This window comes from Carettochelys insculpta, chromosome 3 (assembly GCF_033958435.1).
Source record: "Carettochelys insculpta isolate YL-2023 chromosome 3, ASM3395843v1, whole genome shotgun sequence".
NCBI lineage: Eukaryota > Metazoa > Chordata > Testudines > Carettochelyidae > Carettochelys > Carettochelys insculpta.
This window is the reverse complement of record NC_134139.1, coordinates 115,812,906-115,838,452: the sequence shown is the minus strand read 5'-3', so window position 1 is coordinate 115,838,452 and position 25,547 is coordinate 115,812,906. Positions and strand designations below refer to the sequence as shown.

At 46.7% G+C, this 25,547-nt stretch overlaps 1 protein-coding gene across 9 annotated transcripts in view; it reads right to left on the bottom strand.

Moving 5' to 3' along the window:
• The window catches only part of TBC1D32 (TBC1 domain family member 32), a 197,642-nt gene that overhangs the window by 78,748 nt on the left and 93,347 nt on the right, over nucleotides 1-25,547 (bottom strand). For all 9 annotated transcript variants that reach the window (XM_074990655.1, XM_074990659.1, XM_074990660.1 and 6 more), the window contains one exon: nucleotides 6,443-6,526. In XM_074990655.1, the coding sequence (XP_074846756.1) occupies nucleotides 6,443-6,526 (84 nt within the window). The remainder of the gene's footprint in view (nucleotides 1-6,442; nucleotides 6,527-25,547) is intronic.

Below are 25,547 nucleotides of genomic sequence, written 5' to 3'. Positions count from 1 at the left end.
TCATTTTGGGAAAATTTAAATTTGACTTTACACTGATCTGGGATAAAAGAAAAGCAAAGTTACTCACCTCAGTGCAGTAACAATCATTCTTCAAGATGTATGTCCTGTGGGTGCTCCACAGTAGGTGCTGGGTTCATCCCGGCGCTGCAGATTAGAAACTCTTCATAGCTGTATCTAGCTGGTCTGTGCGTGCACTGACACTGCGCCTCTCCGTTCGCATTCTTTTAAACACATGCATGGACTGGCTTAAGCCGATTCCTTGAAACCACTCTGGAATCTGTGAGAAAGAACAGACAAACAAGGCAGACTCCAAAGTGGGGAGGAGGGTGGGTAGTGGAGCACCCAAGGGACACACATCTTGAAGAACGATAGTTACTCCTCCGAGGTGAGTAATTTTGCTTTCTTCTTTGAGTTATGTTGCTTGGGTGCTCCACTGTAGGTGACTGTGTAGCAGTTCCGCAATAAATGGAGGAGGGAATAGAAAAACAAACAAAAGGAGTCAACATATAAATATAGCAGAGAGGACTGCTGTGGCTAGCAAAGTAGCCGCAGCCCATCTGTCTCCAATAGTATAGAGTTTCATGAAGGTATCGTGGGACGACAAGGTAGACGCTCTGCAGATATCTCTGAGGGAAACCCTTTTAAGGAAAGCTGTTGAAGTTGCCACTGCTCTCGTGGCATGCACTCATAGTTGCATCAGGAGAGACATCTGGCTGGAAGAATAGCACTGGGTGATGCAAGAGGTAATGATATGAGCTATCTGTTGGGATGAAAGAGGCACATCTTTGGAGTGCTCAGCTAATGACACGAGCAAGCATTATGGAATGCTCTGGTCCTGTCTATGTAAAAGGCAAGTGCTCCGCAGACATCTCCAGTGTGCAGCGCTGATTCCTGCAACGATGAATGCAGTTTAGGATAAAACAGAGGTAAGACTATTAGTTCGTTGATGTGAAAGTCGGAAGAGACTTTGGGAATGAACACCAGATGGCATTGAAGTGTTACTCCATGCTTAGTGAAGATCATATACAGAGGTCCGACCATGAGGGCCGATATTTCACCAACTCTACGGGGAAGATATGATGGCAAGAAGAAAGGCTACCTTCACAGTAAGTAGCTTAAGGGGGTAGTCACCAGGGGTTCAAACAGCAGTCTCATCAATGCCCATAGAGGGGTCCCTGAAGGGGGACTGGGCGAGTGGTGTGGAAGGTGGAATGGAGATGAATGGCATGGGGTAGCCTGAGAGGACGATCTCCAGTACCCATCTGATAAGTGGTGATGGATGCCCATTGGCGTGCAAAGGGCCTCAACCTGTGATGAAATACTTCGGGAGTCTGTGAGGTGAGAGTGGCAAATCTGCTGCTCTCAGTCCATGAGGCAAACCTGCTGTCTGGCTGAGTAAGATGGTTGGCTGCTTCCACCTTGGCTTCTGCACCTTTGCGGACTCTGCTGGGAGTGAGGCTGATGGTAAGGCCTGGGTGGCTGAAAGGACTGAGATTTGTAGAAGCCGGATTTGTAACACCTCTGGTATGGGTGACAGTGTCGTTGCTGATAAGGAGGAGTATATATCCCCAGTGTATGCAGCATCCTACAGGAATCCTTACTGGAATGGAGGATGGCATCCATGTTCTCAGCAAATCATTTCTTTTTATCAATGGGCAGGTCTTCAACTTTTGCCTGCAGCTCTTTAGGTATGACCACGGCTTGCAAGTAAGACACCCGGCGCATGATAACTGCCATGGCCATGGCTTTTGCCGCTGTATCGGCTACATCTAGGGTGAGCTGGACCACTGTCCTAATGGTGGTATAGCTGTCCTTGACCACAGATATAAGGATAGGTCTTTTTGCTTCTGGAAGGTACTCTAACAGACGCATTAATTTTGAGTAGTTATTGAAGTCGTGATTTGAGAATAGGGCCCCATAATTCATTATGCAATGTAGCAGCATGGCTGAGGAATATAGCTTCCTGACTAGGATGTCAAACTGTTTGGTTTCCTTGGCTGTTGATGTCCCCCTGAACTGAGGTGTGCGTGATCTGTGGAGTGTAGCATCAACAACCAGAGAGTTTGACTGGAAGTGAATAAACAGGAACTCCACCCCCTTGGGGGGAAACAAAGTATTTCTTGTCCAATTTCTTATTTGTAGGAGGGAATGAGGTGGGAGTTTGCCATATTTCATCCATCGCCTCTAAGATGTCCTGTTCTGTGGGTATGGCTACCTTGGAAGGCTGAGCCATTTGTAAGTTCCTAAGCAGTCTAAGCCACTTTTTGGGAACTTTGCTGAGTGGAACTTCCTGGCTGACAGCCACCTTCTTAAATAGTTCATTAAATTGTTTTATGTCATCCGTGAACATAACATCTCCCAGGATGACAGCTTCGTCTGGAGAAGAGGATGTCTGGGCCGGGGGAATGTCACTGGCTCTTGTTCTTCTGCATCTGATGCTAGAGTTGTCTCCGCCTGTCATCTCTGAGGTGATGGGGACTGTGGCAGTGGAGATGGGGCCGAAGCATGTAACAACCAAGGAGAAACATGGCCCAGCATGAAGAGATCTTGGGATCAAGACACATCAAAAGATTCCTGAGTGGGGGAATATTGGCTGGGAGAGCAGTAGTGGCAGTGGCAGCAGGTAATGGAGTAGCCAGGAGCATGGCAAGCCTTGCGAGCGTCTGCACCATTCCCATGAGGGACCCCTGTGGTATGAGTAGAACGACTTGCAGGAGAGCCTAGGGGATGGTGACGGCAAGAGGGATAGATGGCAATACTCCTTGTCGCGGTAAGCCGCTGACAGATGGGGGAAGGTGATTCATCTAGCTTGTAGCAACATGGGCTATGTCTCTCCAGGTGACCTAATCGTATAGGGGCAATCTTGATGCTGAGCCTCTTGGGAATGGGAAGAAGGCGGGTAAGAAAGTTGGTGTCAGCGAGCCCAGGGAAGGACTGTGGCGTTGTGCCTGAACCAGTGCCTTCCTCAGTGCGGGGTCACAAGGAACTGCCGATGTCAGTGCTGCAGGTTGGCACAGAGAAAGCTGAATCAGCGGTGCCGATATCAGGGCCAGTGCCATCAGGGCTGGTATCAGTGCCACAGAAGTGGGTGCTGAAGATTTTATTGGTGCCAATGGACTGGGAACTGGGCGCTTTGAAGAGGTTGGCACCCTGTAGCCAGACATGAAATCCCCATTTGGTCTTTTCTTCTTCTCCCCACCCCACTGGGAGAGACAGAGAGAGAAACAAGCAAGGGAGACAGGTAGCCTTTGATGTCCTGGGAACGCAGGTGTGCTGTCTCGCCCAGCCTCTCTACCATACACAAAAACCAGACAGTGAATGAGCTAGCTAATGGCTGCCCTTCTGGCTGATCTCGGTGATTGACACGCCTGATCACTTCCCCAGGAAGAACGGGGAATCTCTGCCCATCACCTCCAAAGGTGCCCAATTGTCCACAATTCACAGGTGCAAATTGAGCCTTGCACCTTCCCTGGGAAACCTGGGGTTCAAAACACATTCCTCCTGACTGGCCACTTGAGACCAGGAAGAAGCATACGTGACAAAAGGGGTATAAAGGGGTTTGGCAGCCCACCCCCCTTTGAGTTTCAATCACATACACCTGCTGGCCAGGTCTGGAATTAACTCCCGAGACTGGGGACGCCTGGTTCGTATCTACTTCTTCCCGAGGGATTGAGAGAAAGATTCTGGTTCCACCAGGTCTAAGAGGCAGGGGTGAAAATCACACCTGCAACTTGCCTTTCTTCTGTACACATTACTTGTATTAGTTTAAGCTAGCTAGTTCGTCTAAAACTTTTCTTAAGTTACATTGTGTTGTTTCCCCTTTAAAAACCACGGGTACTAACTGTTTTGGGCTCTAAACTGCTAAAAACCATTAGCCTGTCACTCAAACCGCGGGAAGCCCTTACCTTATCTTTAAAACACGTTTACCCATTTGATCTATTAGAACACTGCGATCCTCCACTATCTTTTACATAGAACTGTAGAAAATCATTATCTTGTCTATCAAACCACAGGGGGTCCTTACCTTACCTTAATTGGCAAGCTGCGGTCAGCAATTACCTTCTGTAAACATTAGTAACCACAAGAAAAATCATTATCCTGTCACTCGCTCAGCAGCCATCTTGGTTTCATTCATAAATTGAGCGGTCAGCTTAAAACCCCCTTTTACACGCGGCAGCCGCTTCTGTTGTAAAATCGCTGCCAGCGGTTTCCTATTAACTGGCAGTAAAGTTATAAACAAAAATTCACAATTGTGGTACTTTGATCACTTGTCTTAGTTATATTGTTTCCATCTTTGTATAAATAAAAAGTAACTGTTAAAGCCTCTCTAAGTATAATTTTCCTCCTGCTGCTGTACCCGAACTAAACACAAACCAAAGAACCCAGCCTGCACTGGCTGCTTAACGTACCTGCTGGTGTGGCATCACCCCCTTTGCCCCACCAGACCTTTAGCTGGCACCTGGGCATCAGCTCACACACCCTCAGTTCTGGAGGCTTACATAGAGGTGCTGCAGACTTTGGTGCCTTGTTGCTCATGGCCAGCTTAGGCTTTACTGAAGCGGTGCCAGAAATGCCAGGCTTCAAGGAATCGCCTGGGGAGCTCTCTGAGACTGGAGACAACAGCCTGGTGGGCAAAGTTTTATATTTCTTAGCAGGCAGGGTAGTTGAGGATGAAGCGCTGTGTTTTAACACAGGTAGGTCTTGAGCAGCGCTAGGCTCTTCATTTGGGGGTTGAAGAGCTTTGTCAAACAATAGCATTTTCAGGGGCATCTCATGGCTGCACCAAGCTCTGGCAGTGACAGAGAGATAGCCGTGTTACTCTGTACCCTATCAAAACGAAAAACCAGTTAGCTAGTTCTGGCAGTTAGTTTAGTTCAGTGCTGGCATTTTTGAGGGATGTAACCCTCCCCAAGCATCATTTGCACTTGGGAGTCACAGTCTGAGGCAGGCATTGCTTCACAGCATTGTCTGCATTTTTTGAACCTTGAGAGACTTGCATGGTCGAAAGGCTCCAGACACACAGTTCATTAACTGGGTTTTGCAACCGGTAATAAGGATTAACTGAAACTTAGCTCCAAATCCAACTGGAACAATAACAACTTTAAACTTTAACAGTTTTGATTTTCTTTAAAGGAATGGTGAATAAACCAAAAAGTAACAAGAAGAACTCTGAACAAGTTTGAAAGAGAATAAACAGTCTCACAATGTCAAACTGAGGAGAGGCAGTTCACTCCATCTGCAACCTGGGGTGGTTGAGAGGAACTGGCTTGAGCCAGTCTGCACAAGTGATTAAAAGAGCGCGAATGGAGAGATGCAGCGGCAGCGCATGTGCAGACCTGCTAAATACAGCTATGGAGAGTCTCCAATCTGCGGCACCGGGAGGAGCCCAGCACCTACAGTGGAACATCCACGGGACATCACTTGAAGAAGAACAAAAATATTCTCTGAGAAATGTTCTTCTCCCAGCTATACTGGGAGCCTCTGCCTGGGTTCTGTCAGAATTTAAGCAAAACTAAACCATATTTGCAACAAATTCATATTTTGACAACTTAGCAAATTCTGATTAAAAATGCCTTAATTTTTTTCTGAGTAGCTCTCAATTAACCCTTATGCTCTACTACGTATTTTGTACTGATAAAAATGCTGTTAATTTGCAGCGTAAGTTGATTTTATTTATTCTGTATTTTTGACTAACTCACTTGCATTCCGTCTGCCTTCATTTTGTTCTCACTATGAACTTATACCATGGTCCAAGATGGACAACACTGCATGAGAAACAAATCTGAGGTAAGAGACTTCCTGATCTAGTATGAATAGAAAAAAGGAGCTTAAGACCATTCAAAACAAAATTACTAGCTTTTTAAGCAAACACAAAATACTTCCTTCCAGTACAGTGAAGGTTTAATTACAAAGTCTTGGAATATTAATTTACAGGAAGGTTACTTTGGGTTATTCTTGGGCGTTTTAAAAATATATTAATTGTATTTTTCATTCGCTGACACAGGCTACAGCCCTCACTTGCAATTAAACTACTGAAGATGTTTCTGAAATAGTTGCTGGTTAAACGTGTGACTTACAAACAATCCATCACAGGTTTCACTGGCATTTATTTGAGATGACAGTATTACTCATTCACCTATATAATTAATTCCTCAACAGGAATCCATAAAACCTTTATGCCTCACTATTATTTATTTTGTATTTCTCTTTATGTACTATATATATATATTATAATAAGGTTCAAAATTCCATTAACATTTAGTCAGACTGCGCTTCTCCAAACAGTTTCTTTTCTAGAACGGCACTAAATGTTTCCTATGATTTGAATAGTGAACAGATGGACTGTTAAACAAAAAAGTATTAAAATATCTAGCTACTTTTTAATATTCAAGGAGCTATGGCTACATCTTTAAATTCAAATATGAAAGGCCCATAAACTTACCTTCATATTCTCCAATGCTGAAGTAACATTCTGATGGGTTTTCAGAAAGATGCAACACAAACTTTTCAATTATTTCAGCCAAAACTGTAATAAGCAAAAACCCATTAAAACATTAGCGACAATGAATGGAATACGGAATTATATTACCCAACAAAATTACAGTATGTGGACAACTAAAGCAATTTGAACTCCTTCATGTTTATGCACATTTATATGAAGAAACAATGCAAAATAATGTGCTTTTGTATTCATAACTTTCCTGATTCAAATTAAATTTTAATAGCTTCAGTGAGAAACTATTCAGTGTTTACTGCAAAGGAATTATTTATTATCTTTAGATCCTCCAAGGATTACTTCAGAATTTGTTACACAGTTTCAATATACAAAGGAAATTAACTCTAATTAGGCTACAATATCTTAGCACATTTGTATGTGGATGTAGATTGTGAGCAAAAATGTTCCTTGAAGACAAAGTACAAGAAGCAATGCACTTTAACATTTTAAGGGTTCTGTCCTTCCTTCTGATAAACAGTGCATAATCAACTGCATATTTATAAAAGAGTAATGACAAGCTTTCCAATATATGAAAAATACAGTAAATATTATTATATAACAGGGCAAGGGCACATCTTCAGGGATGCTTGTACTTCTTTATAATTACAGGTTGAAACTCTCTCATCCAGCATCGCTCAGGTTCTGAAAGTGCCTAATGACGGGAGGTCAATATTTTCTAGCACATTACTAACACTTCCACTGCTTACTGGGCTCTTAGAAGACATTTAGGGGTAAATTACAGATAAGTAATAGCACAGAATACTGAGAGCCAGGACTGGTAGCTGTAAACAAAGCTTTATGGGACCACACGAAACTTGGCCAAACCCATGATAAGTGGCCATCTGGCTAACTAAAATCATGCTGGACTACGGAGTTTGTCGGATGACAGAGTGCTGGATTAGAGAGGTTCAAACCACACTACAGTCTTACTCAAAGACCTGCTTCCTCCATAGAAGTCCCATGGGGATTGTACTCCACTCTGAATGCCTATCTTGTGGGGTCAAGCAGGATGCGTGAACTTTGCTACTATCTGTGATCCTAACCAACTCTCAATAAAATATGCCTTGTGATACATCATTTGAAAATTAGTAACTTGAAGGTCAATAACATTAAGGTAAAATACATGTAGCAACATTACATGTAAGATTATGAATTCCCATTTTAGGATGTCACTCTCATACATTGAAAGCCAAGTGCTTTAGACTAGGTTACACTGTTAAACAAATATAGTTCAGACAAAGCTGGGAGTTACTTCTATACTACTCTGAAAAAAGACTGTATTTACACATAGGCTACATCAACACTTTCTAAAGGCAATCTTTCAGAAGGCATGCAAAAAGCGGATCAAGCCTTTGATCTGTTCTTTTGAAAGACCAGCCTGTTCTTTCCAAAGAGAATATCCACATGGCCCAGGGTGCTCTTCTGAAAGAAACGGTCAGGAAACACTGCAGACAGGGTTACGTGGCGGACAAGCCCTTCTGGGAGCCGCAGCCAGATGCTCCCTTAAAGGGCTTTTCCAAAACATCCTCATCCTGCACACCCTGATGGCTGCTTTGCCACCCATAATTATGCAGATGCCAAAAACTAAGAGAAGCCATGTTGGGGAACACTATGGACTCCCAGAAGCTCCCCAGTGTTCTACTCCTCAAGAATCTATTGAGCCTGCTGGCCACATTGCTAGTGACCATCCTCCAGTGGCTACGGGGAGCCATCCTGCTACAGGCCATCCTCACAGGGCAACGCCCATGCCCCTTCCCCCAGCTACCCCACCAGCATGGAGTGGTGGGACCAGCTGTTGCTGGGGCACTGGGATGATGACTGTTAGCCTTAGAACTTCCGCATGACCAAGTGGAAGTTTCTGAAGCTATGTCACTGGCTTGCCCCAGCCCTCCAGCACCATGACACCTGGATGCAGCCCATGCTCCCCCAGCAGAAAAGGGTAGCCATCACCCTCTGGAAGCTGGCCACTCCGGACAGCCACTGGTCAGCCAGCCACCAGTTTGGGTTGTGCAAGGCCACTATCAGGGCTGTCCTCATGGAGGTAAGCCATGCTTGGGTCACACACCCTCTACAGGGAGGTGGAATGGGGCTTCCAGGCAAGGGGGGCCTACGTGAATCAGAAGAGGGGTGCAAGGAGGCTGGGGGTCCTGGGGGGGACGGGGAGGGACTCCCTAGAGGGCATATGGGATGGGGTGCCCTGGAGACAGGGAAGGGCATGGGGAGAGGAGAGGGGGTTATGGCTGGGGACCACGGAGTACCCTATTAGAAAATCACAGTAGCGTTCTCCCTCCACCCCATGCAGGTCATCAGGGCGATAAACACCGTCCTACTTCTACCGTGTCAGGGACCTCGATGTCTCCCTCATGTGGTTCATGGAGCAGGCTTCCCCAACTACTTCAGGGCTTTGGATGGGACCCACATCACTATCCGGGCCTCAGACCACAGCACTGGTGCTTTCATCAGCCAGAAGGGATACCTCTCCATGGTGCTCCAAGTCCTCAGGGATGCCAAGGGGCACTTTATGGATGTTTGTGTGGGCTGGTCAAAGCGAGCTCATGATGGCTTTTTCTGAACTCTTGGCTCAGCCACAGGATGCAGGAGGGGACTGACACTCCCCCAAAGGATCTCCCAGTCAGGGACACCACCATGCCCCCCTGCATCATGGCTGATGCCACATACCCGCTGCACCCATGGCGGGTGCGGCTCTACACAGGACATACTGACTCCAGCCAGCATGTTTTCATTGAGCATATAAACTGGGCCCACAACACTGGAGTGTGCATTTGGGCATCTGAAGGGGTGTTTTTGGTACCTCCTAACGTGCCTGGAAGTTGGTCTATCCAACATGACAGCAGTGGTCGGGGCATGCTGCGCCATCCACAATATTGTGGAGGCAAAGCATGAGCCTTTCATTCACGATTGGGCTGTGGAGGCCGTTCATGGCTATGAGCAGCCAGCTGCTGTTGCCCTGTGCTGTCAGGCTCAATGAGATGGGGTAATGGTCAGGAAGACCCACAGGAAGGCCTTCAGTCAGGGGCACCAATGACTCTCCCACAGGCTCCCTCCACCATAATCACCCTCCCACACATCCACCTCTCACCACTCCTCCACCATGACCCCCCTCCCACACACTCACATCTCACCACTCCCCTACCATTCATGAGGGCCACGGGGTGGTGACAAAATGAACTCTTTAACGAAATACATTAACTGTGAACAAGCCAAACAGTGCAAATAACTATTTACACTGGAGAACAAGGGGTAACTATATATATTTTGGGGCCTGAAGCAGGGGTGAGGGCAACACAACTTGGAGGGGGATCCTGGGGTGGGGGTCTAATTCCTCCATAGGGATGGAGGGCTGAGAGCCACCCCAGCCATCAGAGCCCCTACCACCCCAGGTCCAGGGTCCCTGTAGGGGCTGGGATAGGACCAGGACCATGGGACGAGAGGGGCGGGGCAGGGGTGCTGCAGCCACACACTCAGTGGTGGGGTGGTGGGAGGAAGGAAAGGGGGCAGGGAGATCTGGCTCTACATAGCCCACCCCGGCTACAATCAGCTGGGTCAGTTCCATCAGGGTGGTTGGGGGTAGGTCAGCTGGGATGAGGGCAGTGAGGTCAGGGACTGCAGGGGGCTGGTGAGGTAGCAAGAGGCTGTGTCATGTGGGCAGTCATGGCCTGCGTGAAGATGTCCAGGCTGCAAGCCACCCAATCCCAGTCCTCCCACTTTGTCGCCAGCCACTCTTGCAGGACAGACATCATGTTCTGTAGGGAAGCTGTGTGGGTGGCGGCGGCAGTGGCCTCTTCCTTCTTCCCCCCAGTGTCACTGGTGCAGGCCTCAGCGGCAGCCCTGCCTAGGCACAGGAGGTGATTGGGTTCCAGCCTCTTCTCTGGGGCTCCTCTGGCCATGTAGGGGGCTCAGCCAGCCTCCTGATAGTGCAGCTGTGGAGACAGAAGGGGACAGAGAGATGACCCATCAGAGGCCATGCCCCCTCCACCCCCGTGTGATCCCTAACCCCCTGTCCAATGGCCATAGGGTCCTGGGGAATCCCAGTCGCTGGGGGCTCTGCATTGGTGAAGCATCCACAGGCTTAAGTCAGACTCCACGTTTCCCTTCACAGCCATGTGGTCTGTGGTGCTGCCCAAGGGGCAAGTTATGAGTGTCATGAGTGGCCTCCTTTGGAGCCCAGGGAGTGTGGTTGTCTGGGGTGTGTCTAGTATGGTGCTGGCAGCCATGTAAGTGGCCCGTTGCTGGCTGTAGCAGAGGTGGGCACCCTCCCCATGTCCCAGGGTGTCCAAAACACCTAGTACCTACCTGAGGGCCCCTCCAGGAACTCGGGAGAGGACTGGGTGGAGGGGGCCCAGCTGAAGATCTCCAGAGACAGATCAAAGACGAAGGTCCCGTTGCTGGAGTCCTCATCATCACTACGGGGTTCCAGCCCCATTGGTCAGGGGATGCTGGCAGGTTAGGGTCCTGGCACATAACCACAGAGTTCATGCTTGTTGATGACTTTGGGCATCCCACACAGAGAGCTATAGTAGCAAGACATTGTGAGGCACTCAGGGTTAGAGCATAAGAAGTGAAATTACTCACTGGTATGGATTTTATTCCAGAATGTGGCCAAAGAATTGTACCCTCGCTTGTAGTTCTCAACTTGTCAGTCAGAGTCATCCTTAAGATTTATAGGACTCTATGCAGTATTATTACATTGATGACCCTATACCAAATGACAGTTGGAAGGGATGATTTTTTTTTTTGAGATGTGATTTTATAATCTTCAGCAACACACTAATGATATAGTTTTAAAGCAAATTTTAAAGTCCTGATGACTAACACAGTAAATTTAGAATCCGACAGGGGTTCGCAAATGCCTCTTAAATGGCTTCACTACCACCTGAATGGCTCTTTTACAGGTTCAGAGCTGTGCTAATGGGTCTAGCAGGCTTTTTCACTAATTTAACTATATCCTATCTGGTGGAAGCAGAGCCACAGAACAGGGATAGGAAGAAATAGGTGGGTGACATTAAGGCCCAGTGGTGTCCCATGCAGCTGTGTATTCTGTGTTTGGGTAAGGACAGCTCTGCTGTCAGCATTAGCTCACCTGGCTTTTACTGAAGAACTGCTAAGGGGCTGAGAGCCACTGTAATTGCACAAGCCTCTTTTCAATCTTAAAACTTCCTGCAGGTTTGGAGATGTTGCATCCCTTTATACTTCTGTAGGTGGGTAAAATGCATCAGTACTTTACAGAAAAATGCAAATGAAGCTTTCCCATTTCTTATATGGAAGTATGCCATGTAAGGAACAATAATGACCTAAATTAAAAATTCAAGATAGTGTGGCAGGGTGGGGCGAGGAGGGGAAAGGCATGAGTAAAAACAGGGCTGACAATCAAAGTGGGAGCAGCTGAGGAGTAGGCTGCCCTAAATCAATTAGGCCCAGCTGATCCCACTCAGGCCTACCTTTATAAGCCCTTCTCCATGCAGGGTAAAAGGTGGTTAAGGAAAGTTTGGAAGGTGAGTGAGGAGAGGGAAGGAGACTGGGAGGAACTCCAGACCACAAAAGAGGTGAGGAGCCTTGGCAAGCCAGGGAGCCTGAAGCCCAACCAGAGACTGTGGGGAACTGGTCAGCTGGAGAAGCCAAACAAAGGAGGGGACTTGCTGCCATGGCTAAGACTAGAAGAAGGAGGTACCAGGGGGAATTGACTGGGGAAGTGGCTCAGGGAGAAGAGCTGCAGGGGAAAGGGTGAATGGAGTCAGCCCTTGTTGGTAGCAGCCATACAGGTCCCATGGCTGGAAACTGGGATGAGTGGGTGGGGACCAGGTTCCCCCCCAGACAACCCCCTGCCCCAGCAAGGGTAACAGGGTTTGTATGGTGGGGCTAGTGGACTGATCGGAGGACCTGTGGCCCAGGAATGAGACTGACCCTGCCACAATAGCAACAGTGAAAATGTAACAAGAACATCATGACCCAAAGCTAAGTGCCATCCCCAAGACTATTCAGACTTGAAAAGGCTCTGATCTTGTCCTCAATTTGCAATAGCCCCTCACAACTCCTAAGATAACAATTAAAAATTTATAAAGCGATCTTTTTTTTTTCTCAGTTCCCCCAGCCACCATTTAACTTCATCTATTGACATTAAATTATACACATGGCTGATTTAATTGCCTAAAAGGTGCCTGGGAATCACATTTTTACAGCTCCAGTCTATCAGAAATCCCTTAAGAAAGCAAATGCCATGAAGACAGATTGTCAAGACTATCATTGCATATAGAAATTTAGGGCTCATCAATCTTAGAATCATAGAACAATAGAGCTGGAAGAGACCTAAGAAGACATCAAGTTCAGCCCCCTGCCCAAGGCAGACCAAACCCCATCGGATCAGCCCAGCCAGGGCTTTGTCGAGCTGAGACTTAAACACCTCCAGGAATGGAGACTCCACTACTTGCCTAGGTAGACCATTCCAATGCTTCACCACCCTCCTAGTGAAAAAGTTTTTCCTAATGTTTAACCTGGACCTTCCCAACTCCAACTTAAGACCATTGCTCTGTGCTCTCCCATCTGTGACCACTGTGAACAGCCTCTCTCCAGCCTCTTTGCAACCTCCCTTCAGTGAGTGAGGATTTGATAACAGCCTTCAACTTAATCTTCTCTTCTGCAAACTAAACAGACCCACTTCCCTCAACCTTTCTTTGTAGGTCATATGCTCCAGCCCCCTAACTATTTTGGTTTGCCCTCCACTGGACCCTCTCGTGTGTTCACATCCTTCCTATAATTGGGGCCCCACAACTGGACACAGTATTCCAGATGCGGCCTCACCAAAGCTGAATAAAGAGGAACAATCACTTCTCTGGATCTACTGGCAACACTCCTCTTGATGCAACCTAATATACCATTAGCCTTCTTCGCTACAATGGCACACTGTTGATTCATGTCCAGCTTCTCGTCCACTACAACTCCCAGGTCCTTTTCTGCAGAATTATTACTAAGCCAGTCGGACCCCAGCCTATAACAATGCTTGGGATTCTTCCGGCCCAAGTGCAGGATTCTGCACTTCTCCTTACTGAACCTCATCAGACTTCTTGTGGCTCAGTCTTCCAATTTGTCTACATCACTCTGGACCCTATCCCTACACTCTAGCGTATCTAGCTCTCCCCGGAGCTTAGTGTCATCTGCAAACTTGCTGAGGGTGCAATCCAACCCCTCATCCAGGTCATTGATAAATATGTTGAACAGAACAGGATCCAGAACTGAACCTTGGGGCACTCCACTAGAAACCGACCGCCATCCTGACATCAAGCCGTTGATCACTACCTGCTGAGCCCAACCTTCTAGACAGCTTTCTATCCATCTTACCATGCATTTATCCAATCCACATTCCTTTAACTTGCTGACAAGAATATTGTGGGAGACCTTATCAAAAGCTTTGCTAAAGTCAAGATAAATCTCATCCAGTGATTTTTTTCCCCTATCCACAGAGCCAGTTATCTCATCGTAGCAACTAATCAGATTGGTCAGGCATGACTTGTCCTTCATGAATCCATGCTGACTATTTCTGATCACTTTCCCCTCCTCCAAGTGCCTCAAAATGACTTCCTGGAGGAGCCCCTCCATGATTTTTCCAGGGACTGATGTAAGACTGACCAGCCTATAGTTCCCTGGATCATCCTTCTTCCCTTTTTAAAAGATTGGCACTACATTTGCCTTTTTCAAACCATCCAGGATCACTCCTGATCTCCACAACTTTTCAAAGACAATGGCCAAGGGCTCGTCAATGACATATGTCAACTCCCTTAAAACCCTTGGATGAATTAGGTCCGGGCCCATGGATTTATGTACGCTTAGCTTTTTTAGATAGCTCCTAACCTGTTCTTTCCCCACCAAAGGCTGCCAACCTTTATCCCACAGTACATCACTTATGGCATTAGTCTGGGAGCTGTCCTTGTCCCTGAAGACAGAGGCAAAGAAAGCATGGAGTACTTCACCTTTCCCTACATCATCTGTCACTGGGTTACCTCCCTCACCCAGTAGGGGCCTCACGCCCTCTCTGATCACCTTCTTCTTGACAACATGTCTGTAGAAACTTTTCTTGTTATCCTGACATTCCTTGTGAGTTGCAATTCCAGTTGCGTTTTCGCCTTACTGATAACTGCCCTGCAATCTCAAGCTATACATTTATATCCCTCCCTTGATATCTGTCCAAGTTTCCACTTTTTGTAAGCTCCCTTTTTGTGCCTAAGTTTTCCAAAGATTTTCCCAGTAAGCCAGTCTGGTCTCCTACCATATTTACTTCTCTTGCTGCACATCAGGATGGTTTCTTTCTGCGCCTTCCACAGGGCTTCCTTTAAAATACTGCCAGTTTTCCTGGACTCCTTTTCCCTTCATAGTATCATCCCAGGGGATTCTGCCCATCAGGTTCCTGAAGGAGTCAGTCTGATTTTCTGAAATCCAAAGTGTGTAATTTACTGCTCTTTCCTTCCTTTGGTCAGGATCGTGAAGTCTACCATCTCAGGATCACTGCTTCCCAGGTTGTCACCCACCTCTACCTTCCCTATGAGTTCCTCCCTGTTCGTAAGCAGCAGGTTGAGCTGTGCTTGACCTCTGGTAGGGTCCTTCAGCACTTGTATCAAGAAGTGATCCCAACATTCTCCAGAAACTTCCTGGACGGCTTGTGTACCGCCTTATTAGTCTCCCAACAGATGTCAGGGTAATTAGTCCCCCATGATAACAAGAGCCTGTGATCTGGAAAATTCTCTGTTGTTCAAAAAAAGCCTCATCTACCACATCATCCTGATTTGGTGGCCTGTAGCAGGCACCAATCACCACATCTCCAGTGTTGCCTACATCACTAAGTTTGACCCATCTTCAGTTGCAAATATTGTACAATCTGTGCCTCTCCAAAACTGTGACACTTTGATCCAGCAATACTAGACCAAAGATGTTGCTGGACCAGACAGTGCTGAGCACAGGAGCATAGTGGCAGGAGGGCAGCAGCTGGTGGCCCTTCTGGGATGGGAGCCTGTGGGGCCAACATTTACAGGGCTGGGGCAGATATCTCGCAGCCTGGTGCAGGCCAGGCCCTGCAGGGCAGGGGCTTGCATCCAGCAGCTCAGAGCATGCAGGAGCCAAGGGTGGGACTGGCAGCTGCAAGCCCAGGAGCCCAGTGGACCTGTAGTTTGCAGGGCCAGATCTGAGGTCCAGGAAGCCAACCAGAGCCAATGCCAGAGTCTGTTGCCATGGCCAGTGTCTGGTAACCTGGCCAAGGTAGAAGTAAGGGGCAGCAGTGACAAGGCCAGGGGCAGCAGCAGCAGGTCTGAGGACAAAGTCTGGTGCTGGTGCTGGGACCAGAGCCAGGGCTGGCAGTAGCCCAGTGAGGGTTGACAACCCAGTTGTGCCAGCAGCAGGGGAGCTGGCCTGTGCTGGAAGTAGGGAGACTGGAGGAACCATAGGCAGGAGAACTTCCCTGGTCAACAAAATTCCTTTATTCAGGACCAGTTAGGTTTTGAGGGTGCTGGATCAAGGAGGTCCAACCTGTAGGAAGATGCCAGGAGATTAGACTCTACCTTGTGTGCCAGAGTTTTCCCCATTAAGGGGAATAGAGTCATATGAAATTTTAATGTATAAGAATCAGCTCAAAAGAAGTCTAAAGAAACTTTAATTATACAATTATTGATTTCCCTGCAGTCATAACAAGGTGAGTATGCAAGGGCAGCTGGTGAAGCAAATAATGATGGCTGCAAAATCAAGTTCACGCTGAAAAGCGTTACCTTTTTATCAAGAAAGATCAGTCTCTTGTTACCTCAAAGCAAAAGAGACTACACAGAAATTGGGATATTTTCATCTTCTATATGAAAAGGACTGTGGAATATATTTAATACCATTCTTTTTTTCAGATATCATGCCTCCATAAGATAAACACATACAGCATATGCATATTTATTCTATGATACTCATTAAAACAGGGACCAGGGAGCTTGCGACCGAACGCTTGCAAACAGGGTGGTTGCTAACAGGAGGGAGTTTTGAGACGGGCTCTCCTGGGGAAGGAGGGGGCAAACTACAGCACCTTCGGGTAAGTGGCTCTCTGGAGTGTGTGGGTGTCTGGGTTTGAGGGTTCTGGGCCTGGGTTTGTCTGTCTGGTGTGCTGAGCTGTTTGTTTGAAAGGCCATGGGCTCAGGCTGGCAGTTGGAAGCTGTTAGCCTTGATTAAGTTTAGGTTTGAAATCTAAACTTTGTGTGCCAATTGGCTGAGTGGTAGTCAGAGGGAAGGGCTCTCAGGAAGGCCAGAGCTTTTTAAACCCTGCTGGCAAGCGACCAGGGAGCTTGCAAATAGGGTAGTTGCTAACAGGAGGGATTTTGAGAGGGGAGTTTAGACGGGGACCTTATAGGGAGCTAGTTACTTCTACTGGGGTAAAGGGTGGCAAGATGGTTACAGCGGCGGCATTCCCAACTGCTGGCTGGAGCTGAGGGACCCCCCCGTCCCCAGAGTGCAGCGTGGGCAGCGGGACAAGTGGGCTTAGGGGAGTGTGGGGAGTGGGGGAATGAGACCGAGGGGTGTCGGTGGTGGGCATGTGGTTTGGGGGTGTGTGGTACGGCTGTGCGGATGGCAGCACCAATGGAGGCTGCTGGTGGCACGCCCAGATCAGATGGCCTGGAAGCCCAGGCACAGTCCTGAGATCCCTGCATGCGTGTCCCGCAGCAGCTCCCTGGGGCTCCGGGGGCAGCCGCAGCCACAAGAAGAGTTAGTAGCTTTGGCAGGGACCCAGGGTGCAGCTGGGCCGCGCGTTCGGCACCTTCCTGGAGGATGTGGGGCTGCAGCAGCACACAGCCGGGTGTGGAGAGGCCAGGGGAAGGGGGACCTGGGGGTGATGAGAGCTGATAGGGGGCAGTGTGGTGAGGTGGGGGGACATGGGAGTGGATGGTGGACAAGCGGGTGGGTAGGGGGGATCTGGGGGTGATGGTAGCTGATGGGAGGCAGAGGGGTGGGGAGGAGGGTCCTGGGGAGTTAAGGAGGTTGTCAGGCCACGGGGAGCTTTGGGGACACGTGGTGCCAGGGAGGTGCAAGAGGTAGTGGGATCGTTACCCACATTCTCCATGCTCCACTGCCTTGTGGGTTATCCTGGGAAGGAGCAAGGCTAACGCAGTAAACCCTGACAGAAAATCCAGAGGGGAGTCCCAAGGCAGTTCTGTGCCAACTTCTGGCATTGACCTGGCAACTCCTGCAGCTGAGCTGGTACCAGACGTAGAGGTTATCCTCTCCTTTGGACTATATCAGTAAAGCCGAGAGGGGAACACTGGCGTCTGAGCAGCCCAGGTTCCCAAAAAATTGTCCAGGCTCGCTCCTGGAGAGGTACTCCAGCATTGCTTAACAGCGTTGAACCAACACGGGAGGTAACGTAACGGTTATAAGCTCTTGCTCGATCGTCGTAGAGAATGAGCACCAGGGGTTGCCTTCGATGGTGGGAGAGATCATCGTATCTCACTGGCTTGTCACCTCCCGCCTCAAGATGGGCAGCCCCAGCCTGTAGGGTACTGTCCCACCACAGTTCACCTGCCTCACTGAGTGCATGAGGCTTAAGGTTCCCAAACCTGACAAGTGACTGAAATTTGAGCACCAGGCAAACCAGTAAGAAAATGAACAAGAAAAGGAAACCATCAAAGTTTTAAGCTTGCTTGCTGGAATGTGCGGACCATGCTGACCGGTTGACTGAAGATCTTCAGGACATCAGTGACACCCGAAAGACCGCTGTCAATGAGGAACTGAAGAGGCTCCAAGTTGACATTGCTGCTCTGCAAGAGACGCGACTTGCAGATTCAGGATCTCTAAAGGAAAAGGATTACACCGATGAGATGATGCCAGCCATCGAAAAGAAGAGCGCTGCACTCCTGGAGTACAAACGCTCACCAAGCCAGAGTACCCTGCAAGGACTCAGAGCAGCCAGAAAAACAGTACAGCAGACAGCCAGACACTGTGCCAACAACTATTGGCTCGAGCTATGCAGCAGCATCCAGACCAGTGCTGACTTTGGTAATCTCGGGGGAATGTATGAGGGCATCAAGAAGGCATTAGGACTCACTCCAGAACAAGATGGCACCTCTGAAATCCAAATCTGGTGAAGTCATCGCTGACAAAACCAAACAGATGGAGTGCTGGGTCGAGCACTACTCCGAGCTGTACTCATGTGAGAACATTGTGGTTGATACAGCCCTCGATGCTGTCGAGTTCCTACCAGTAATGGACGAACTGAACCAGGAACCAGCTGTGGATGAACTGAAGAAAGCCATCAACAGCATTGCAGTAGGAAAGGCCCTGGGCCAGGATGGTATACCACCAGAGGTAATCAAGTGTGCCACAGACACTCTCCTGGAACCCCTACATGAGCTACTGTGCCTGTGCTGGAGAGAGGGAGAGGTTCTGCAGGATATGCGCAATGCTAAAATCGTAACCTTGTATAAGAACAAAGGAGACAGAAGCGACTGCAACAATTACTGTGGAATCTCCCTCCTAAGCATCACTGGTAAACTGTTCGCTCGCATCATCCTCGGCAGACTCCAGAAGATTGCTGAGAGGGTGTACCCCGAATCGCAGTGTGGATTCCGGGCAGAGAGGTCTACCGTTGACATGGTCTTCTCTCTAAGGCAGCTGCAGGAGAAGTGCAGGGAGCAAAGGAAGCCACTCTACATTGCCTTCATCGACCTGACCAAGGCCTTCAACTTGGTCAGCAGGGATGGACTGTTCAAACTGCTCCACAAGATAGGCTGTCCACCACGGTTACTCAAGATGATCCAGTCTTTCCATGAAGACATGAGAGGAACCATCCAATATGACAGCACATTATCGGATGTTTTCAGCATCAGGAGCGGCGTCAAACAAGGATGTGTCCTTGCTCCGACATTGTTTGGGATCTTCTACGCGCTCCTCCTGAAGCACGCCTTTGGATCTGCAACAGAGGGCACCTTTTTGCACACAAGATCTGATGGGGAAACTGTTTAATCTTGCAAGGCTGAAAGCTAAATCTAAGGTGCGGGAAGTCCTCATCAGAGAGATGCTGTTCGCAGATAACGCTGCTGTAGTGTCACACACAGAAGACCAGCTTCAGAAAGTGCTGGATCAGTTCTCCAAAGCACGCAAGGACTTTGGGCTTTCCATCAGCCTAAAGACGACAAATGTACTTTCTCAGGACGTTGCTGAACCTCCATCAATCAGCATTGACAACTATACATTAGAGGTCGTCCACGAGTTCGTTTACCTCGGGTCCGCCATCGCTGACACCCTGTCATTGGAGTCTGAGCTAAACAGGAGGATTGGAAAAGCAGCCACAACTCTGTCCAGACTCAGTGAGAGAGTGTGGAATAACATCAAGTTGTACACCCACACCAAAATGCAAGTCTACAGAGCCTGCGTCCTCAGCACCCTCCTTTATGGCAGCGAGTCTTGGACCTTGTACGCCCGCCAGGAAAAGAGGCTGAACATCTTCCACTTGCGCTGCCTCAGGCGCATCCTTGGAATATCGTGGAAGGACAGAGTGTCCAATGCTGCCGTCCTTGAGCAAGCTGGAATCCCAACCATTTACACAAATGCTAGGAGTCTGTCTAATAAGATAGGTGAACTGGAGTACCTCGTATCAAAGGAGGAAGTTGACATAATAGTCAACACAGAAACATGGTGGAATGAGGACAATCAGTGGGACACTATCATACCGGGATATAAATTATATCGCAAAGACAGAACAGGTCGTGCAGGTGGCGGAGTGGTACTATATGTGAAGGATAATATAGAATCAAATGAAACAAAAATCCTAAAGGAAATCAAAATGTTCCGTAGAATCATTATGGATAACAATTCATTCCTGTAATATGAATATGGCATTAGGAATATATTACCGACCACCTAACCAGGACAGTGATAGTGATGCTGAAATGTTAAGGGAGATTAAAGAGGCTACCACAATAAAAAACACAGTAATAATAGGAGATTTCAATTATCCCCATATTGATTGGGTACATGTCACCTCAGGATGGGATTCAGAGATTAAATTTCTTGATGCCTTAAATGACTGCTTCTTGGAGCAGCTAGTACAGGAACCCACAAGGGGAGAGTCAATTCTCGATCTAGTCCTGACTGGAACGCAGGATCTGGTCCAAGAGGTAACTGTTACTGGACCGCTTGGAAATAGTGACCACAATATAATAACTTTTAATATTCCTGTGTTGGGAAGAACACCGCAGTGGTCAAACACTCTGGCATTTAATTTCAAAAAGGGGAATTACACTAAAATGAGGAAGCTAGTTAAACAGAAACTAAAAGGTAGAGTAACTAAACTAAAATCCCTGAAAGCTGCATGGAAACTGTTTAAAGACACCATACTAGAGGCCCAACTTAAATGTATACCCCAAATAAAAAAACACAGTAAGAGACCTAACAAAGAACCCCCTTGGCTTAACAGCCATGTCAAAAAGGCAGTGAAAGAGAAAAGGGCAGCTTTTAAAAAGTGGAAGTCAAATCCTAGTGAGGAAAATAGAAAGGAACACAAACACTCCCAAATTAAGTGTCATAATGTAGTAAGAAAAGCCAAAAAAGATTTTGAGGAACAGCAAGCCAAAAATTCAACAAATGATAGTAAAATGTTTTTTAAATACATTAGAAGCAGGAAGCCCGCTAAAAAGCAGTGGGGCTCTTGGACGATAAAGATATAAAAGGAGCGATCAAAGAAGACAGTGCCATTGCGGAGCGATTAAATGATTTCTTTGCTTCAGTCTTCACGGCTGAGGATGTTACAGAGGTTCCTAAATCTGAGCCAGCCTTTTTAGGTGACAAATCTGAGGAACTCTCCCAGATTGAAGTGACATTAGAGGAGGTTTTGGAGTTAATTGATAAGCTGAATAGTAACAAGTCTCCAGGACCAGACGCTATTCACCCACGGGTTCTGAAAGAACTCAAATGTGAAATTGCGGAGTTAACAACAGTGGTTTGTAACCTATCCTTTAAATCCGCTTCGGTACCTAATGACTGGAAGACGGCCAATATAACGCCAATATTTAAAAAAGGCTCCAGAGGAGACCCTGGCAATTATAGACCGATAAGTCTAACATCAGTACCAGGCAAATTAGTAGAAACAATAGTAAAGAATAAAATTGCAAGGCACGTAGAAGAGCACGAATTGTTGGGCAAAAGTCAGCATGGTTTCTGCAGAGGGAAGTCGTGTCCAACTAATCTATTAGAATTCTTTGAAGGGGTTAATAAACATGCGGACAAGGGGCACTCAGTGGACATAATATACCTAGATTTCCAGAAAACCTTTGACACAGCACCACACCAAAGGCTTTTATGTAAATTAGGCGGTCATGGGATAGGAGGAAAGATCCTTTTATGGATTGGGAATTGGTTAAAAGACAGAAAACAAAGGGTTGGAATAAATGGTACATTTTCACAATGGAGGGGGGTAACTAGTGGTGTTCCCCAGGGGTCAGTCCTGGGACCGATCCTGTTCAACTTGTTCATCAATGATCTAGAAAATGGGGTAAGCAGTGAGGCGGCAAAGTTTGCAGATGACACCAAGTTGTTCAGGACAGACAAAACCAAAAGGGATTGTGAAGAACTACAAAAAGATCTCAGCAAACTGAGTGATTGGGCAGCAAAATGGCAAATGAAATTTAATGTGGGTAAGTGTAAGGTAATGCACATTGGGAAAAAAATAACCCAAATTACACGTGCAACATGATGGGGTCAAATTTAGCTACGACAGATCAGGAAAGGGATCTTGGAGTTATAGTGGATAGTTCTCTGAAGACATCCACGCAGTGTGCAGCGGCAGTTAGTAAAGCAAATAGGATGTTAGGAGTTATTAAAAAAGGGATAGATGATAAGACAAAAGATATCATACTTCCCCTATATAAAACTATGGTACGCCCCCATCTTGAGTACTGTGTGCAGATGTGGTCTCCTCACCTCAAAAAAGATACATTGGCATTAGAAAAGGTTCAGAAAAGGGCAACTAAGATGATTAGGGGTTTGGAACAGGTCCCATATGGGGAGAGGCTAGAGAGACTGGGACTTTTCAGTCTGGAAAAGAGGCGATTGAGGGGCGATATGATAGAGGTACATAAAATCATGAATGGTGTGGAGAAAGTGAATATAGAAAAATTATTTACCTTTTCCCATAATACAAGAACTACGGGACACCAAATGAAATTGATGGGTAGTAGGTTCAAAACTAGCAAAAGGAAATTTTTCTTCACACAGCGCACAGTCAACCTGTGGAACTCCTTGCCGGAGGAGGCTGTGAAGGCCAGGACTCTATTAGGGTTTAAAAAAGAGCTCGATAAATTTTTGCAGGTTAGGTCCATAAATGGCTATTAGACAGGGGTAAAGTATGGTGCCCTAGCCTTCAGTACAAGGGCAGGAGATGGATGGCAGGAGATAAATCACTTGATCATTGTCTTCTGTTCTCCTTCTCTGGGGCACCTGGCATTGGCCACTGTCGGCAGATGGGATACTGGGCTGGATGGACCTTTGGTCTGACCCAGTATGGCCGTTCTTATGTTCTTAACCATACACACCCTCCTCAGGCAGCAGCGGCTCCACTGGCTTGGACACATCCACAGGATGAATGATGGAAGGATCCCAAAAGACATCCTGTATGGCAAGCTAGCCTCTGGCAAAAGACCTCCCGGACACCCCCAGTTGTGCTACAACGTTTGCAAGAGGGACCTCAGGGAGGTAGACATTGAGCCGGACAGCTGGGAGGAGCTGGCAGACGATCGCAGCAGATGGAGGCAGGAACTACACATGGGCCTTCAGAAGGGTGAGATGAGGATCAGACAGCTAGCAGAGGAGAAGTGAGCCCACAGAAAGCACAGTAAGGACCTGCCAGACACCCATTACACATGCAACAGATGCAGCAAGGACTGTCACTCTCATGTGGGCCTTCACACTCACAATCTACGCTGCAAATGACGATCCCAAATGGAACTACGAAGGGTGCGATCCATAGTCTACGTAGTCTGAAGGATGCTGTTACTACTACTACTACATTAAAGCACCACCCTATATTCATTTTTTGGGTACCTGAAAAAATTAATTTCGAGACTGCAATATTTTCTAGACAAGAGGATAGGAGTTTGGATCCCTGAGGATGGGGAACACTGTTGCTTGTGAGGTATATTTTTCAAATGAAATATTATTTTCAGAAAAAGCAGAGAAACCCCTTCTGCTTCTTTCACAGTTCAGCCACTTCATGATGTAGCATTTGCATTTGAAATTAGATATTTGTAAAAGCTTTCTTCTTCCTCTTCTTAGAAGCAAGCAAATCCTCCAGTACACATTAACATATTAATACGTACATAGCAGCATGGAGCCCAGTCTTGAAAATTATATCCACATATATTTAACTTCAGAGTCTGAGAGTAAGCCTACTGTTGTATTTAAACCTTTGTATGACTGGAGACACAATTAGCATAATATAAGTAACACAAGAAAAAATACTGTTTAGACTAAAACTTTGAAACTAAAGAGTTTCTCTTGGGAAAACCTGCAATTCACTTATAACAGTACATTTAGTATATGACAGTTCACAATCCGGTCAATGAACTATCTCATGTTCAAGTAATAAGTAGGAGCAATGTTCCAAGATTAAAATATTGCATAATTCACAAAATTTAAAGTCAATACAGAATATTTTTAATTTGATTTTTTTGAAATTGGAAGAAACCCACATGATTTGACCAATAATCAAATACTTCAGTTCAGTCTTTGAGTTAATGGGAGAAATGACAGTTCAGCAAAAACAAAATTCAAAAAACAAAATTTACTTCAGCTGCCTATAAGAATTCCTCTGAGTACCCAACAGGAGTCTGAAAACTCAATCAAGTTACGGACAGAAAAAAACAGTGTATTGAAACAAACTTGGTTCCGAGATAAATGAAGGGCTTTCACAGGACATTTCAGATAGTACTTAAGTAAAATGTTACTAAGTTGCTGTAATATGTGTGCTTTAACACTAAAAAGTTGACTTTAGCTACTGGTACTGAAGCTACTTTCAGTAGGCACCTTCTGGAATCCAGAGCTGCTTTTTTTCTTATGTAATAAATATTGAAGAACAAAGAATCTTCATTACAATGAAAATCAACTCAGTGACTGATCATTTTTTCAACCACATCAAAAATAAAATTGTGGCATATTCATGACACTCAAGAGGGGATTACTTAGGGGGTTACTGTGCAGTAATTGACATTGTTCAAGATTAGTGACTTTGTGAGCGACATTGTTCAAGATTAGTGACTCAGAACAAGGTGACTGAAGAGTCTGACAGCAGTAGCCCCACCCACACAGGGCCACACATGTACTCTGCCTGCCTCCCAAGTGGTCGCGGTTTAAATAGCATGGGGCTTCTCAGTTCCTTCTCTCTAACAGGTGAGTCAAAGATGCAAAGTAGAAGGGAGAAGAGTTCAAATCAAGAGAGGAAATGGCTAGTCCACACTTTCAGAAAACCATTATCCAGCATAGTTCAGCAAGCTCTCAAATCGAACCAACAAAAAAAACACAAAAGAGGAAGACTTCAGACAAGGTGGAGAAGATCTACTGAGACTGAAAGACAACACTTGGGGTACTCCTGGGGTCAGCTAGAAGTTTTGTCCCATGACAGAGTGAAGTGGAGGAGACTTGTAGAAGACCTATCCTTCATGTGGAGTACAAGGTTTTAAGTCAAGTCAGTCACCTGGATGTCCAAGGATTGAAGAGTGGCATGGGACTACTTCATGCAGTGGAGGACTTCGTTGGTATTGGCCACAAAGAGTTTGTGTCCATCAAGGGGAAGATCTCCTGTTGAAGTCTGAACCTTCCTTGGGAAAGAAGAGAACCATGATTTATGACTGCCACTGTGGCAGTGGACCTCGTGGCTGTATCCACAAAATCCAGTGTGGCTTGGAATGATGTGTGATATTATCAGAGAGGTAGCCATGTTAGTCTGTATCTGCAAAAACAACAAGTCCTGTGGCAGCTTATAGACTGACATACTTTGGAGCATAAGCTTTCGTGGGCAAAGACCCACTTCATC